Raw genomic sequence first — 13432 nt, 5'->3', positions numbered from 1 at the left:
CAGTTTTGGTTCTAGGATGCCTGTAGGTACCAAAATCCAAAGATGTTCAAGTTCCTTGTATAAAATGGTACAGTATTTGCATATAACCTATGCACATCCTCCTGTATACTTTAAGTCATCTGTAGATTGCTTATAATATCTAGTACAGTGTAAATGCTATGAAAATATGCAGCAAATCCAAGTTTTGCTTTTTGAACTTTCTGGAATGTTTTTCCCTGAATATCTTCAACTTGAGGTTCATGTGACTGCAGAACCCATGGATAAGTAAGGCCAACTGTAGTGGCATCTGATTATTTTCACTTGTCCTTTTATCACAGATGTTACTTTCTCAACTCAAAGGTGGCAATAGAATAGTAAATACTTAAATGTGTTGTATAATTTTTATTTGAGTGTAATTTTAAGGAAACTGGGATATCTTTGTAATGACGTTTTATATTAGTTTTAATACTGATTCAATGGCTTCCTTTTGTGATTTTTGTTAAGAATTTTGGTATGTTTCACATGTAAGGAAACTTGGTGAAGTAGTTATGTAAATTGGAGTTTCTATTTTGCTTGTGGTGGTCATACCCACCAAGATGCTATTTTGAACTGATTCTAGCAGCTGTTAAATCTTTGGAATTTTTTTTTTTTTAATTCATCTTGCCTTTGTACATGTATTTGACAATTTTCAATTCAAAAGAGGCATGAGCTAAGGATTTTTAAAATGTCCCCCTTTGCATTTTACAACAATGCATCATTCTTCAGTTTTTACCAAAGAGTTGTTCTGTTGTTGTTTTATGAAGACTTTAGAAAAAGAAAAATAAGACGCAAAATGTATTTGTCTCTTGACTATATTTTTTACTCTGTTAACAGGTAGCCTCCCTATTTGATTCTTACTCTAATTGGCCAATATGTAGGACATCAGTATTATAAAAAGTCCAGAGAGTAGGGCTCTAACAGAGTCGTTGGATTTTATGAGTTGAGTCATTAACTTGCATGGATCAATTAACCTCGTCTTTTATGGATTAGCACACTGAGGCCCAGTAGTTTATGTGACTTGATGAGCTTTTGAATTTAAGCATTCACATCATTCAGGCTCTTCACTAGCTGCTGTTGAGTCACTTCAGTCGTGTCCGACTCTGTGCAACCCCATAGACGGCAGCCCACCAGGATGCCCCGTCCCTGGGATTCTCCAGGCAAGAACACTGGAGTGGGTTGCCATTTCCTTCTCCAGTGCATGAAAATGAAAAGTGAAAGTGAAGTCGCTCAGTCATGTCCAGCCCTCAGCAACCCCATGGACTCTGCAGCCTTCCAGGCTCCTCCATCCATGGGATTTTCCAGGCAAGAGTACTGGCGTGGGGTGCCATTGCCTTCTCCGCTCTTCGCTAGGAAAAATAGTAAAAGCCAGAAATAGAGCCTAGCTGGAAAGTGAAAGAAAGGATGAGATTACCAGAAAAGAAAGGAATTATAGGTGAAATTGGGAACTAGAGTTAAGTTACTTAATAGGGTCAGGAAGAGCCAACAGGCAGAGTTCTGGGGAGGAGCTTCCGGCTCAAGGATGAGAATTTGTGAATGAAAAATAAATTCTGACATGGGTTAGTCAAGTGCTTCATGCATACCACAATAAACAACAGTCTTCTTATCATCACCAGTAATGATTCTGTGTATTATGAAATACAGAACTAGAGCATTTAAATACATTTCTGAAAGCTTCATCTTAAATGAAGCGCAAAAACATTGAAACTCATGAATTTTTTTTAAAATTCCAAAGACGAAAGAATAGATGTGTTTTATTCAGAATGACTCAACTTCTAGTAATTATCTTTACAAATGGAGTTTGAGAAACAAATTGACAACTATATATGGCATATAGACAATGCTAATAAGTAAATATGTCTGTGTGTGCTACTATTCATTTCCTTGACTAAACTAAAAACTATTTTTAGACTCTTAAGAACAGAAGTCTGTGGTATGGAGCAGAACTTTTTCAAAGTGTTTAAAATGGGTGATATACAAAAGATCACCACTCTTTACCTTGTACTTTGACCTCTTGTTAAGTCAAGTAACAGCCTTAATCCAGTGTATCTCTTTTCTACTGTTTAGCATAATGCATACTTTGTTGTGAGGTTATTTTAAGAAAAAGTAAAGGAAGACGTAATTTTCCTCTTTTCCTAAATATTTAAATGTAGATAACATAGCTTTAAAAAAAATCAAGAACCTTAAATAAAATTTGAGCCTTTAATATCTAGAAAAATTACATTCAATATGGGTTTTTTCTTTTTTTTTTAGACATTGCAGTACCTGGCTCTATTTCTTAGGTTTTCCAATTTTCAGTCTACGGGCCTCTCCAAATAATTTTGTTACTAAAAGTGATGAATATAGGTTACTTATAAATAGCATAAACTATGTGTCCTAACTTGTGCCAAATATTTCTGTTGTTAAGTATTTCTAAAGTGTGTTCCTTGAACATGCCAGCAGTACCTGGCATGACCTATATAAAGATTGCAACACATGCTGGCAAGAAGAGATAGTGAAACCTAAACGATAGGAAGATAGGAATTAAATCCCATGGAAAGTCCATCTACTCAGTGATTCAGCCATATATCAACTATTGATAACTGTTCCATTTTCCAATTAGGATAAGAGAAAAAAAATTCATATACTTGATAATGCATATGAGCACTAGTTATAGGTCATCCCTTCAACTTTTTGCCTTATATAAATAGGCAGGTGATCTGAACTATAGGTGAAACAAATTGAATTGAAACTCTCTTGGGGGAGCGGTAGTATTTTTTTTTTTTAATTTATTTGAAGGATAATTGCTTTAGAATATTGTGTTGGTTTTTGCCATATATCAGCATGAGTCAACCATAGGTATACATATGTTCCCTCCCTCTTGAACCTCCCACCCCATTCCACCTTTCTAGGTTGTCACAGAGCATGGGTTTGAGCTCCCTGAGTCACACAGCAATAAATAGGAACTCTTAGAACTTAATGTTTTCAGAGCAGTGGTCCCTGACCTTTTTAGCACCAGGGACTAATTTTGTGGAAGACGATTTTTCCACAGTCCTGCGGAGGGGAAAGAGATGGTTTCCTGATGATTGAAGCACATTACATTTATTGTGCACTTGTATTTCTATTATTATTACATCAGCTCCATCTCAGATCATCAGGCATTAGATTCCAGAGGTTTGAGACCCTCATGCTAGAGTATCCTTTCTCTGACCAAGTTACTCAGGTAACTCTGTCCTTATCTGCAGTACTGTAGTGCTGTCCTGCAGGGGGCACTGTAACTAAGTCAGTCTCGTTTATGTAAAGCATGCAGCAGAACTCCTGTTAACCAAGTAAGAAATTTACTACTTTTGTTGTTTATTTACTTCAGAAAGAATGAAAAGCCTTTGAGACTCTCTTCTAGCAAGAGTAAAATAATGTGGAACAATGTCTCTTTAAACCTACTAAAGACTCTTCCTTCGAACACACAAACACATGATTGAAACCAAAATATTCTCACTGAGATCCCTGAAAAGAAGATGGCATTTAACAGAGCTGGGAACACTTGCAGACATAGCACCAAAACTTTAGTGTTCTCTGTATCTCTTAAAATATATAGGCAGAGTTTTATGAGAGTTCAGTCGACTAGTTGAGTGGATCCATCATGGTTTCTTAGCCCAGTATTTACGAATGGACTTTAGGATATCAATGAACACCCTAAAATTGTACAAAAACTTTTTTGGGCATATATACATACGTACATTTTTATGAGGGAGAAGTCCATAACTCTCCTTAGGTTTACCAAGGAAGCTCTACCTAAAGTATAGGTTGGGCAAGAATTTTGAAAAGCTCTTGAGTGCCACTCTAAAGAGTAATTAGGGTTGGGGTGGTTGTTGTTTAGTTGCTAAGTCACATTTCACTCTTTACAACCCCATGGACTTAGCCCATCAGGCTGCTCTGTCCATGGGATTTCCCAGGCAAGAATACTGAAGTAGGTTACCATTTCCTCTCCAGTGGATCTTCCTGACCCGGGGATCAAACCTCTGTCTCCTGCATTAGCAGGTAGATTCTTTACCATTGAGCCACTTGGGAATCCTGGGGGAATGGTTAGACATGTATTAAATTGGAAGATGCGACTGTTAAATAGAGCACATAGGACCATAAAAATGTAATCTAGCACTGTAAGAAATATGTAAACACATGCGAGTATAGATTAATTTAAATGTGTTCAGTGTGATGTTTACTTTCCATCATAAGAGCTATGAGATACTTTTATGTAAAGTGGTTGAGACAATTTAGGTTACACAGATTATCATATATAATCTGTGAAGCCGGAAAGTGTTGAAAAAAATGAACTGACCTTTACAGTTTTGTTTGCTTTTGTAGGACCTAAGGAAAGCTGGATTGCTGATTTTTGCTAACAAACAAGATGTTAAAGGATGCATGACTGTAGCAGAAATCTCCCAGTTTTTGAAACTAACTTCTATTAAAGATCACCAGTGGCACATCCAGGCATGCTGTGCTCTTACTGGCGAGGGGTAAGATGTCTTCTTCATGAACAACATGTATTTAGCTTTAAAACATGTATTTCTTTTAAAAATCAAATATTTAAGGTTACCACGTACAGAACTTTGTGAGGGAGAGATGTAAGACACAGTCCACGCAAGTCAGGAAATAGTTCTTGCACTGTCGTTGAGACTTACATTCTAAGAAAGGAACTGGCACTTGCTGAGTATGTCCTGTGCCTTGTGTGCTTTCTATAGAGTGTACCATTTATTCCTAATAGTCATGTAGACCAGTTAGATTTGGGAGAATGGCATTGAAACATGTAAAATATCATGTATGAAACGAGATGCCAGTCCAGGTTCAATGCACGATACTGGATGCTTGGGGCTAGTGCACTGGGACGACCCAGAGGGATGGTATGGGGAGGGAGGAGGGAGGAGGGTTCAGGATAGGGAGCACATGTATACCTGTGATGGATTCATTTTGATATTTGGCAAAACTAATACAATTATGTAAAGTTTAAAAATAAAATTAAAATAATAATAATAAAAAAAGAAAAATTCATGTTTCATGCATAAAAAAGCTGAAATAGAAAATTTGCATGAGGGACTAGTTTGCAGATATGCTATCAGTGTTGCCAAAAGGAAGTTCCTGCACTTCAAAAAATAAGAGAGTTAGAATTGGAGAGAGTGTGGCAGAAGGGTCCTTGGCCCTGGAGGGAAGGGTGGTGCCTGCAGTAGAATTTTGCCCTAGTCTAATGCTCAGGGGTGAAAGGATTTCAAGCAGGCAGAGCTTGTCGGCATTGTTATAGGTAAGATATAAAACATAATGTTATATGAGGCATAGCTGCTGCTGCTGCTAAGTCGCTTCAGTCGTGTCCAACTCTGTGCGGCCCCATAGACGGCAGCCCACCAGGCTCCCCCGTCCCTGGGATTCTCCAGGCAAGAACACTGGAGTAGGTTGCCATTTCCTTCTCCAATGCATGAAAGTGAAAAGTGAAAGTAAAGTCGCTCTGTCGTGCCTGACTCTTAGCAACACCATGGACTGCAGCCTTCCAGGCTCCTCCGTCCATGGGATCTTCCAGGCAAGAGTACTGGAGTGGCGTGCCATTGCCTTTAGTGTCAATAATTCAGTATTTGGTTTACCCTTCTCTGTGACCTTAAAAAGAAGGGAATTTCTCCCACTGCAGGAAAATTCATGTCTATGCCTCAAAGCTTCTGCCCTTTTCTAACACCTGAGGAACCTGATCACCAAATTTAAGAAGTAAATTGGAGATGAAGCCGAATCTTAGTGAAATAGAAGGCACCATTACCTGATTACAGACATTTGGAAGAGCGTAGTTATTAGAATCTCAAAACAGCAAATCTGTTCATTAAAAAAAAAAAAATCAGACAGTACCGACTATCCACATACTCATTTAAGTAAAAATGTCTTCTACATAGTTCTTTGTTAAATAGTTTATATACATATAGGATACATATATAGATATCGGTGTATCTTTATTTGTATTATCTTTATCAAAAGTCTTAAAGCAAAAGCACTGATTATAATACTAAATCTGACAACAAAGATAAGTGATCTAAGACGGATAAAAGATTTAACTTGTATACTTTGAGTAATTGTGTGGAAAATATATCATTAGTTAGGATACATATGAATTCTGGCAGTTTTAATGTGTTAAGAACGTTACTTATTAAATTAATTTTTGTGGCAAAATATATATAATATAAAACTGGTAATTTAACCATTTTTAAGTGTACAATACATGGGCATTAAGTACATTCACAGTGTGATACAGCCATCACCCCCCTCTATTTTGAGTTCCAGCAGTTTTATTTTTAAAGGGGGACATCAGCAGATGATGCCATCTTTTCAGTTTTGGGTTTATATGGTCTTCCATTTGCAGGAGTTAGCAAATGGAAATGTTTGGTTTAGGGGAAATGTTGTTTCCTGTGTAATCTGACCACCTTAGTCTTGGTTTTAGTATTGGTGACATTTAGACTCGCACCTGTCATTTGCTCACCTGTCTAAGGTCAGGCTCCCTCTGAAATATGGGAAGGGTTCTGGTCCTAGTACTGTGAAGATTAGATAATGGATATTAAGTGCTTAGTGCAGTCTCTGGTTTGCTCTTAAGTAACTCCTGTACCTTTAACAGTGTAGAATTAATTAATTTACTCATCTTGTTATTGTATCATTTCCTGTGAGTAGTTGAAAGGTAACGAATTAATAGGGAAGAAGTATGGGCCTATACCAAAACAATCGTTTATTTACTTCATTGCCCTCTTTTCCTTCTATTTCTATTGTCTCTACATTTTTAGACTTAGGCACAAAAATCTGAGTTCTGGCTTTTTAAGTATTAAATGGTAGCATTGTTTCTCATATCTGTAAAACCTCCTCATAGATATTGATTGATGCTTCATAACAGTCCTTCATTTTGTTATATTTCCCTCTTGCTAAATAAACATTTAGATTCTTTTACCTTAATAAATATTTCTTTCTATATTTTGGATTATGCTCAGTTACCCATTGTTCAATGATAACTGGTGTTAGTAATATGAGATTTTATTTTATTTCCTTCAGATTTTTTTGATGTATAGATGTCACAAATACTACGTGCATACTTTGTTTTAATAGCTGCTATATATTAAGTATCCTGCCATTTCTACTTCATTTATATTGTGAGCATTTTGTCATATTGTAAAACAATCTTTGAAAGGAATTTTTAAATACATCATCATATGAATGTTCCATAATTTGTTAAATTTTTTCTCTATTGTCAGACATCTAGATTTTACTATTTCCTATTAAAAATGCTTTCATGAACAGTAATAATACATAAACATGTCTTTATCTTTTTTAGGATATATTTCTAAAAGTAGAAAAAAAGGGTAGAGTGTTGGTATTTTAAGCATTTTTGATACTTCTTACTAAATGACTTTCTATGAGCATTCACTATGTACTTATTGAGCTTCTCTTATGTATCAGGCAGTACTCTATGCACTAGAGATATAACAGAACCAAAAATGTGCAGTTGTACTGTATGGAAGTACAGCACCCACAATGAATATTACTGATTTTTCTAATCTTTGTTGTTTAGATAAAAAATCGTCTCTTCTTTTAATTTGCTCTTCATAGCTTTTTAGTTGAGAATTTGATCAAGATATTTTATTTTCTTTATAGATTATGCCAAGGACTTGAATGGATGATGTCACGACTTAAGATTAGATGATCTCTACTGACCTCTTCTCATAGACTTTGTGTAAATGAAGTGCTGGACCTTACCTGAAAGCTGCAAAAATTAATGGTTTAGATATATTTATAATAAACTGATTTAAACATTTAAACTTTTTCTATAAGAAGAAAAATTAAGACCACTTATTTGAAAACACAGATGAAGTTTCACCTTTCAATCTGCTTTCTTATTAGTTCCTTCCAAAGCAAGGTCTTAAAGCTGTGATTGACATTTTTCTCATAATGAATCCTCTCAGGACATTGTGTAGCCTGTGGTAAGTACAAAGGGAGAGGAAGACATTTTTAACTTTCAGAGCTTTATTATCAGTATAACCCTCCCTTGTTGAATGTTGTTCTCTTCCTGTTCCATTAAGTCAAAATACAAATCAGCACAGATACTCAGTTTCCAATATTTCAAAATGTAATTATGAAAAGTATTTTGCATAAGGTTGTGTATGTATTGTGTATATACCTCAAGTTCGAGTTAATGGCTTTGATTTATGTTCTTAAAGAAAAGCAAATAACACAAAAACTAATGCCCTTAGTTACAAACGTACTGGGATGAGTACTGGCATTGATGCTGAGTGCCATTTTGTACTTCCCCTATGTTCTCTGTATTATACTAACCCACCCCCAAATCATTGAGCCACTCTTTAAAAAAAAAAGAAAGGAAAAAGCTTCACGTTGTGTCCCTAATTTTTTGTTGAGCAAATCACGTACATGGAAAGCTGTAATCTAGCTGAGTGGAGTATCTATCATATTCTTAACTTAGTATTACTGGTGGACAGAAGAGCACACTGAGCAGTTACCAGATTGCTCCCTGTATTGGGCCTTATGCCATCTAAATTTACTGAGTGAATTGTTAATCCATTAATTGGCTGATCATTAATTGTGATTAAAATTATAAAGTGATTTTTTCCAGCATTAATTGGAAACTTGTTGTGTGAAATATGTCTACCAAGAGAAGTATCACACCATAAACATTGTCAAATAATTTAGCTACAATCTTCTTAGATACCAAATCATATGTCAAGCATTTAAAGTGAATTTGAGATGAAAGGTGAAGCATATTTTCTAAGCAGTGAAGATAATTTCTTAATTTGAAAATTTCTGATTTCTTATCTTAGGAGTTGAAATTGTTTGAGGATTTATTTGTGTCTAAGTTTTCTTTTATCATCTTACACCATGTGAATGTATTGTTTGACAGTTACAAAATACGAATTTTTTTAATGCTTTTAAGAATTTGGTTTAAAAATTGATCAACGTAATGTATTATTTTTATTAAGAAGTAACTTAGCCCTCAAACTTTTTATGTTTACTTGGGTATTTCTTTTTTCTGCATCTGAAAATCTAAGGTATTTCTGTTGTAACTGTAAGCAAACTTATCCTAAATATGTTAAAACATATTCTTGGGTACTATGTTGGTATATCTTTCATGCCCTGAAAATCTGGTGACTAGTGCAAAACTGATGTGTTTTAGAATATTCAAGGGAAAAAATTTTATTTTATTTTATTTTTGGGGAAAAATTTTAATACCAGCCTTTTAAATTTCAAAGATTTTGATGAGAAATAGTACATACTATAATTATTGACAAAACTCGGAAAATTCCTTTCTGTAAAATATAAAATACTCATTATATAAATCCAAGTCAGGCATGGGAGATCAGTGTTTAAAATTATATGTTATGTTTTGTTTCATGTTCAAAATGCAAGCATAACACTTTAATATTTGTCAACTTCCTTTTGAAAAGTAAATCCTAAATTACTAACTTTAGTTGTTCATATGTCCTCATACTTTTTCAAATCACTATAAGGAATTGCTTGTATATTAAAAACCCAAATCTATTTTTAGATGTTGCAGTGTCATCAGAAACAAATACTCTGTAAAGTAACCCAGCAAATCCACACCTTTTATCCTTTTTGCCTTTCAGTTTGAGTAATTATAATTTAGTCCCTTGGATTGCTGCCACACCAGTTCAACTGTACACCTGCACAGTCTGTCCCTTGTCATCAAGGTGTTGGCCAAAATTTAATCTTAACTGGATGTTTAAAGCGTGTCAGGTGTAGTGATTGACATGGCATTGTGAGAATGCATGTATTCTTATGCCACGTTGATAAACATGCTTTTTTGGTTATATCCTACCCTCCAGGCCAAGCATCAGAAATGAGATGGGTACCTTTATTTTTGTTGTTTTAGTCGCTAAGTTGTGTCTGATGCTTTTGTGACCCCATGTACTGTAGGGTACCTTTGTACTTGTGCATAAAACCAGAATTACAGCAGAAAATTTTTTTTAATTTTAATGTGAAAATACATCAAAATCATTTTAACAGTATTACTTCCAAATAACATGGAGCACCTCATGAATAGTCATGTTGGCAATTTATATGTAGTTTTTAAGTGGAATTAAGCAAAGGGGATTGTTTTTGGTTTTTTAATATACTGCGTTTGGGTTAAACAAACATCTTATTTAGGGTTGTTACACTCAACTTTGAAAAGAACAAAGCTCCATACCTCTGTTCATGTGACTGGATTTAAATATCCTATGTTTGATATTAATTTTGAAAATTGTGTAACTTCTCTCAATACCGCGATAAAAGGAACCATATTGCTAACTGCATTTAAATATGTTTAATTTTGTCATGTAGCATTTAGAAGGTATATCTTACGCATTCTAATGAGGATCCTTGTCTGAAATTTTCCAGTTCTGTTTTCTTTGGCCCTCATGGATGGGCAAAGAATACATTGAAGGCTGGTGGTTTGGGGTGCAGAGGAAAGTGGGTAGGGAATATGACATTTTGCCTTAAGAATAAAAAAGTGCTTCACCTGCTGTCTGGCATTTTTAATGCAGGTAGTTAAAGTGATTTTAGAAGCACGGCATGAAATAGAAAGAGTTTCTGTTTTCTGGTCTTCAGGAAGTGCCTGGTAGGTAGTGACAGTGGGATCAGAGGAGTGCAGGGCACCGAGCAGAGGCAGGCAGTGCCTGAGACATGCTTGGCTCTTTTGTCTGAGTGTATAGCACTAAGATGCCTAGAAATGGGATTTGACTGTCCCATCTCTTAGGCCCTTTACATTTCTTGCTGTGACTACAGCAACCACATACAGTACAGACAACCTCAGAATTTGTCCATATTAGTGTAAATAGAAAAACTGTAGACAACGTTCTAGTTTTCTCTGCAGGCCTTTTCAGGAATTTATCTGTCATGTTCTACTTTGTATATAGGGGATAGCAGCACATCCCAGACTATCTGTGAACTCTGGGGTTATCGTCTCTCAATTGCCGAGTTGTATCCTGAAATGAATCCATCTTTCAAGGCCAGGTTTTGCATGACTTAACTATGAACCCTGCCACTGTCCAAGTATAATCTGGAACTTCTTGCTTTGGGATTGGCTTAGCTCAGCATCCCCTCCACTCCTTTCCCCATCAACAAAGATATGTTCTCTTGGTCCTGGAGATATTCTCAACTTTACCTATATCCATTATTCTCCAAACTGCTAGCCTCTAAGTTGGTTCTCTTGTCCTGTGCTATCCTCCACTGGCTTGATTCATTGATTTGCACTTTGCTTATTAGAGAGTACTGTCAGAGTTGTTGAGTACGTCACAAACTGGCTTGCTGTGTGCACAGCACATAAATGCCTGCAGTAAAGTCCTTTAAATTATACTGTATTTAGCATTTTAATGCTTCTTAAACTTTAGCTTCTCACATTGAAAAGTAGATTCAGAAAGATAAGAGAAGTATCTAGACTGCCAGCTCCTTGAGCTGCTAGTTAGATGTGAAAGGGATTAAGTTATATACATGTATTCTCTTCCCATTACCAAAAATGAGGTATGTGTTAAGTAATATCAGTACAAATAATATGAGGAGAAAGATGACAAACCAAATCATATATGTAGTGTTTAACCTGAAGCCATCCCCACATCCTTAAAACCATAAACCACATCCCATTTTCCCCCCTCATGCTTAAAGAACAGAGGTAAACATTAACTGTCTAAAGGAATTGGTAATGAGACACGTATGATTACAAACCAAACCTGTTGAAATGAACTTTAAAAGACATCAGAATTATCAGCCATCATGTTTCGACACTGTAAATGCAGATTTAATATAGAAAATAATTTTTTTTAAGTTCTGCTTAGGTAAAAATAATACTTCTATATCATGCTCCCGCAAAGAATGTGTGATATTTAAGACCGGAATGGTGGAGTAAAGGAAAGAAAGAATTTAAAAACTTCGTATGCTAAAGAATGACTGCTTCTATTAAACCCTAAAATTGTGTATGGAGTTATGAAGAAATTGTAACAGGATACAGTTGGGTTAATTATGCAATATATCTTACCAATTGTCTAGCCCTTGTGTATTGTTCTAAAAACTAAAGTTTGAATCTTTATGGTCTTGCCTGCTAGATATTATGTTCTTTGGTAGAGAATTCCCATAGTCTGTACTCAACAAGTGCCTAAAATTGATTTGTGTTGATTTTTAAGTCCATCTAATAAATTATATGTGTTTTCTATGGTATTATATGTGCTTGGCTTACTGATGATAAAGCCTTGAGGGTATTTAAGTCATAATTTTTGCTTTGAATAAAAAGCCTTGAAGATGAAAATACCCATCCTGACCTTGAATAACCCATAGGTTAAGGAAGCAGGAGCAAAACCATTTTTTCCTCTTTGCAAGTACACATATTCCCTGACTCTGGTGTTAATGCCGAAACTAGAAAACACTCTGTTGCTGTTTTTTAAAATAGTTTTAACACACATAAAATTATATTGTGTGTTTTAAAACCTTAGTAAAAGTTTGTTGCCTGTGTAAGAGTAGCCTCTTAATTCTCCTCATACTTAGTGGTTAGTAATTTTGTCCTATCGTTTAGATCTTGAGCCATTTGATGTGCATGCACACCAGAATCCTTCCTCTTTAGATTCTTCTTAAAAAGTAAAATCTTTGATAGGCTGCTGTTACGTTTCTCTTATGCATTCTTCTTTTTTTCTTTTTCTTTCATTTTCTTTATTTCCTTCTCCCTCCTTCCTTTCTCCCTCCCTCCCTTCCTTCTTTTTCCTTCCTCTTTTCCATCTTTCCTTCTCCCTTCCTTCCTCTCTCTCTCTGTTGACTGTGAACTCTAGGGGCAAAGACTTGACTGTTTTTTTCAGTGATTTACAATTATATTTTGTTTCTATTTTAAACAATCTTGCATGAAAAGTAAAAGGTATATATGATTTTAATTATTATATACTATTCTCTTCCCAAACTTCTTACATTTGTGATATAAAGAATTCCTCTAATTATTTTTGCTTGACATAGTCCTTTAGATTAGAGTAGCTTTTTCTTACTTTATGTCTTTCTATGATTCCTTAAGAGGAAGTGATACCTGCAGAGCACTTTTAAAGATATTTTTTAGGCTAATGGTCAAGATAACACATTGAAAAGAAAGCTATAATTATGTCCAATGAGGGCTCTTTTGGTTGCTAGAGATGAGGAAAGTGTATACTGATTTTAATTTGTGCTTAAAATACATTTTACTAATTAACTATTGATTTTTAAATATGACGGATTCTTCTTGTAGATATTAATCTTCCTTACTGTATTTTCCTAGAGAAACCTAAATGAGGATGTGTTCCAGCTAGTCTCTGTATATTGGCATATGTGCTCTATGTATATTGACATAATTGAAACTGCATTAAGTACACCACATTAGAAACTTTTTGAACATTTTTAGGTTTATTGTATTAAA

The 13432-nt window shown here is 35.1% G+C and overlaps 1 protein-coding gene across 4 annotated transcripts in view; it reads left to right on the top strand.

Moving 5' to 3' along the window:
* Positions 1 to 13432, top strand: part of ARL5A (ARF like GTPase 5A) — a 50067-nt gene that overhangs the window by 14616 nt on the left and 22019 nt on the right. For 2 of the 4 annotated variants that reach the window (XR_011468039.1, XR_011468040.1), the window contains exons 5-6: positions 4357 to 4508; positions 7657 to 7982. Coding sequence is in view for 1 of the 4 variants with exons in the window: in XM_070390347.1 (XP_070246448.1) it covers positions 4357 to 4508; positions 7657 to 7705 (201 nt within the window). In the remaining 3 variants the exon portion in view is untranslated. Of the gene's footprint in view, positions 1 to 4356; positions 4509 to 7656; positions 12218 to 13432 lie in introns of those variants that run through there. The other 2 variants (XM_070390347.1, XM_070390338.1) reach the window with 2 other exon arrangements.

The sequence above is a fragment of the Bos mutus genome, chromosome 2 (genome assembly GCF_027580195.1).
Source record: "Bos mutus isolate GX-2022 chromosome 2, NWIPB_WYAK_1.1, whole genome shotgun sequence".
Lineage (NCBI taxonomy): Eukaryota > Metazoa > Chordata > Mammalia > Artiodactyla > Bovidae > Bos > Bos mutus.
Note: the sequence above shows the minus strand (reverse complement) of the source record. Positions and strands in the feature narration are given on the sequence as shown.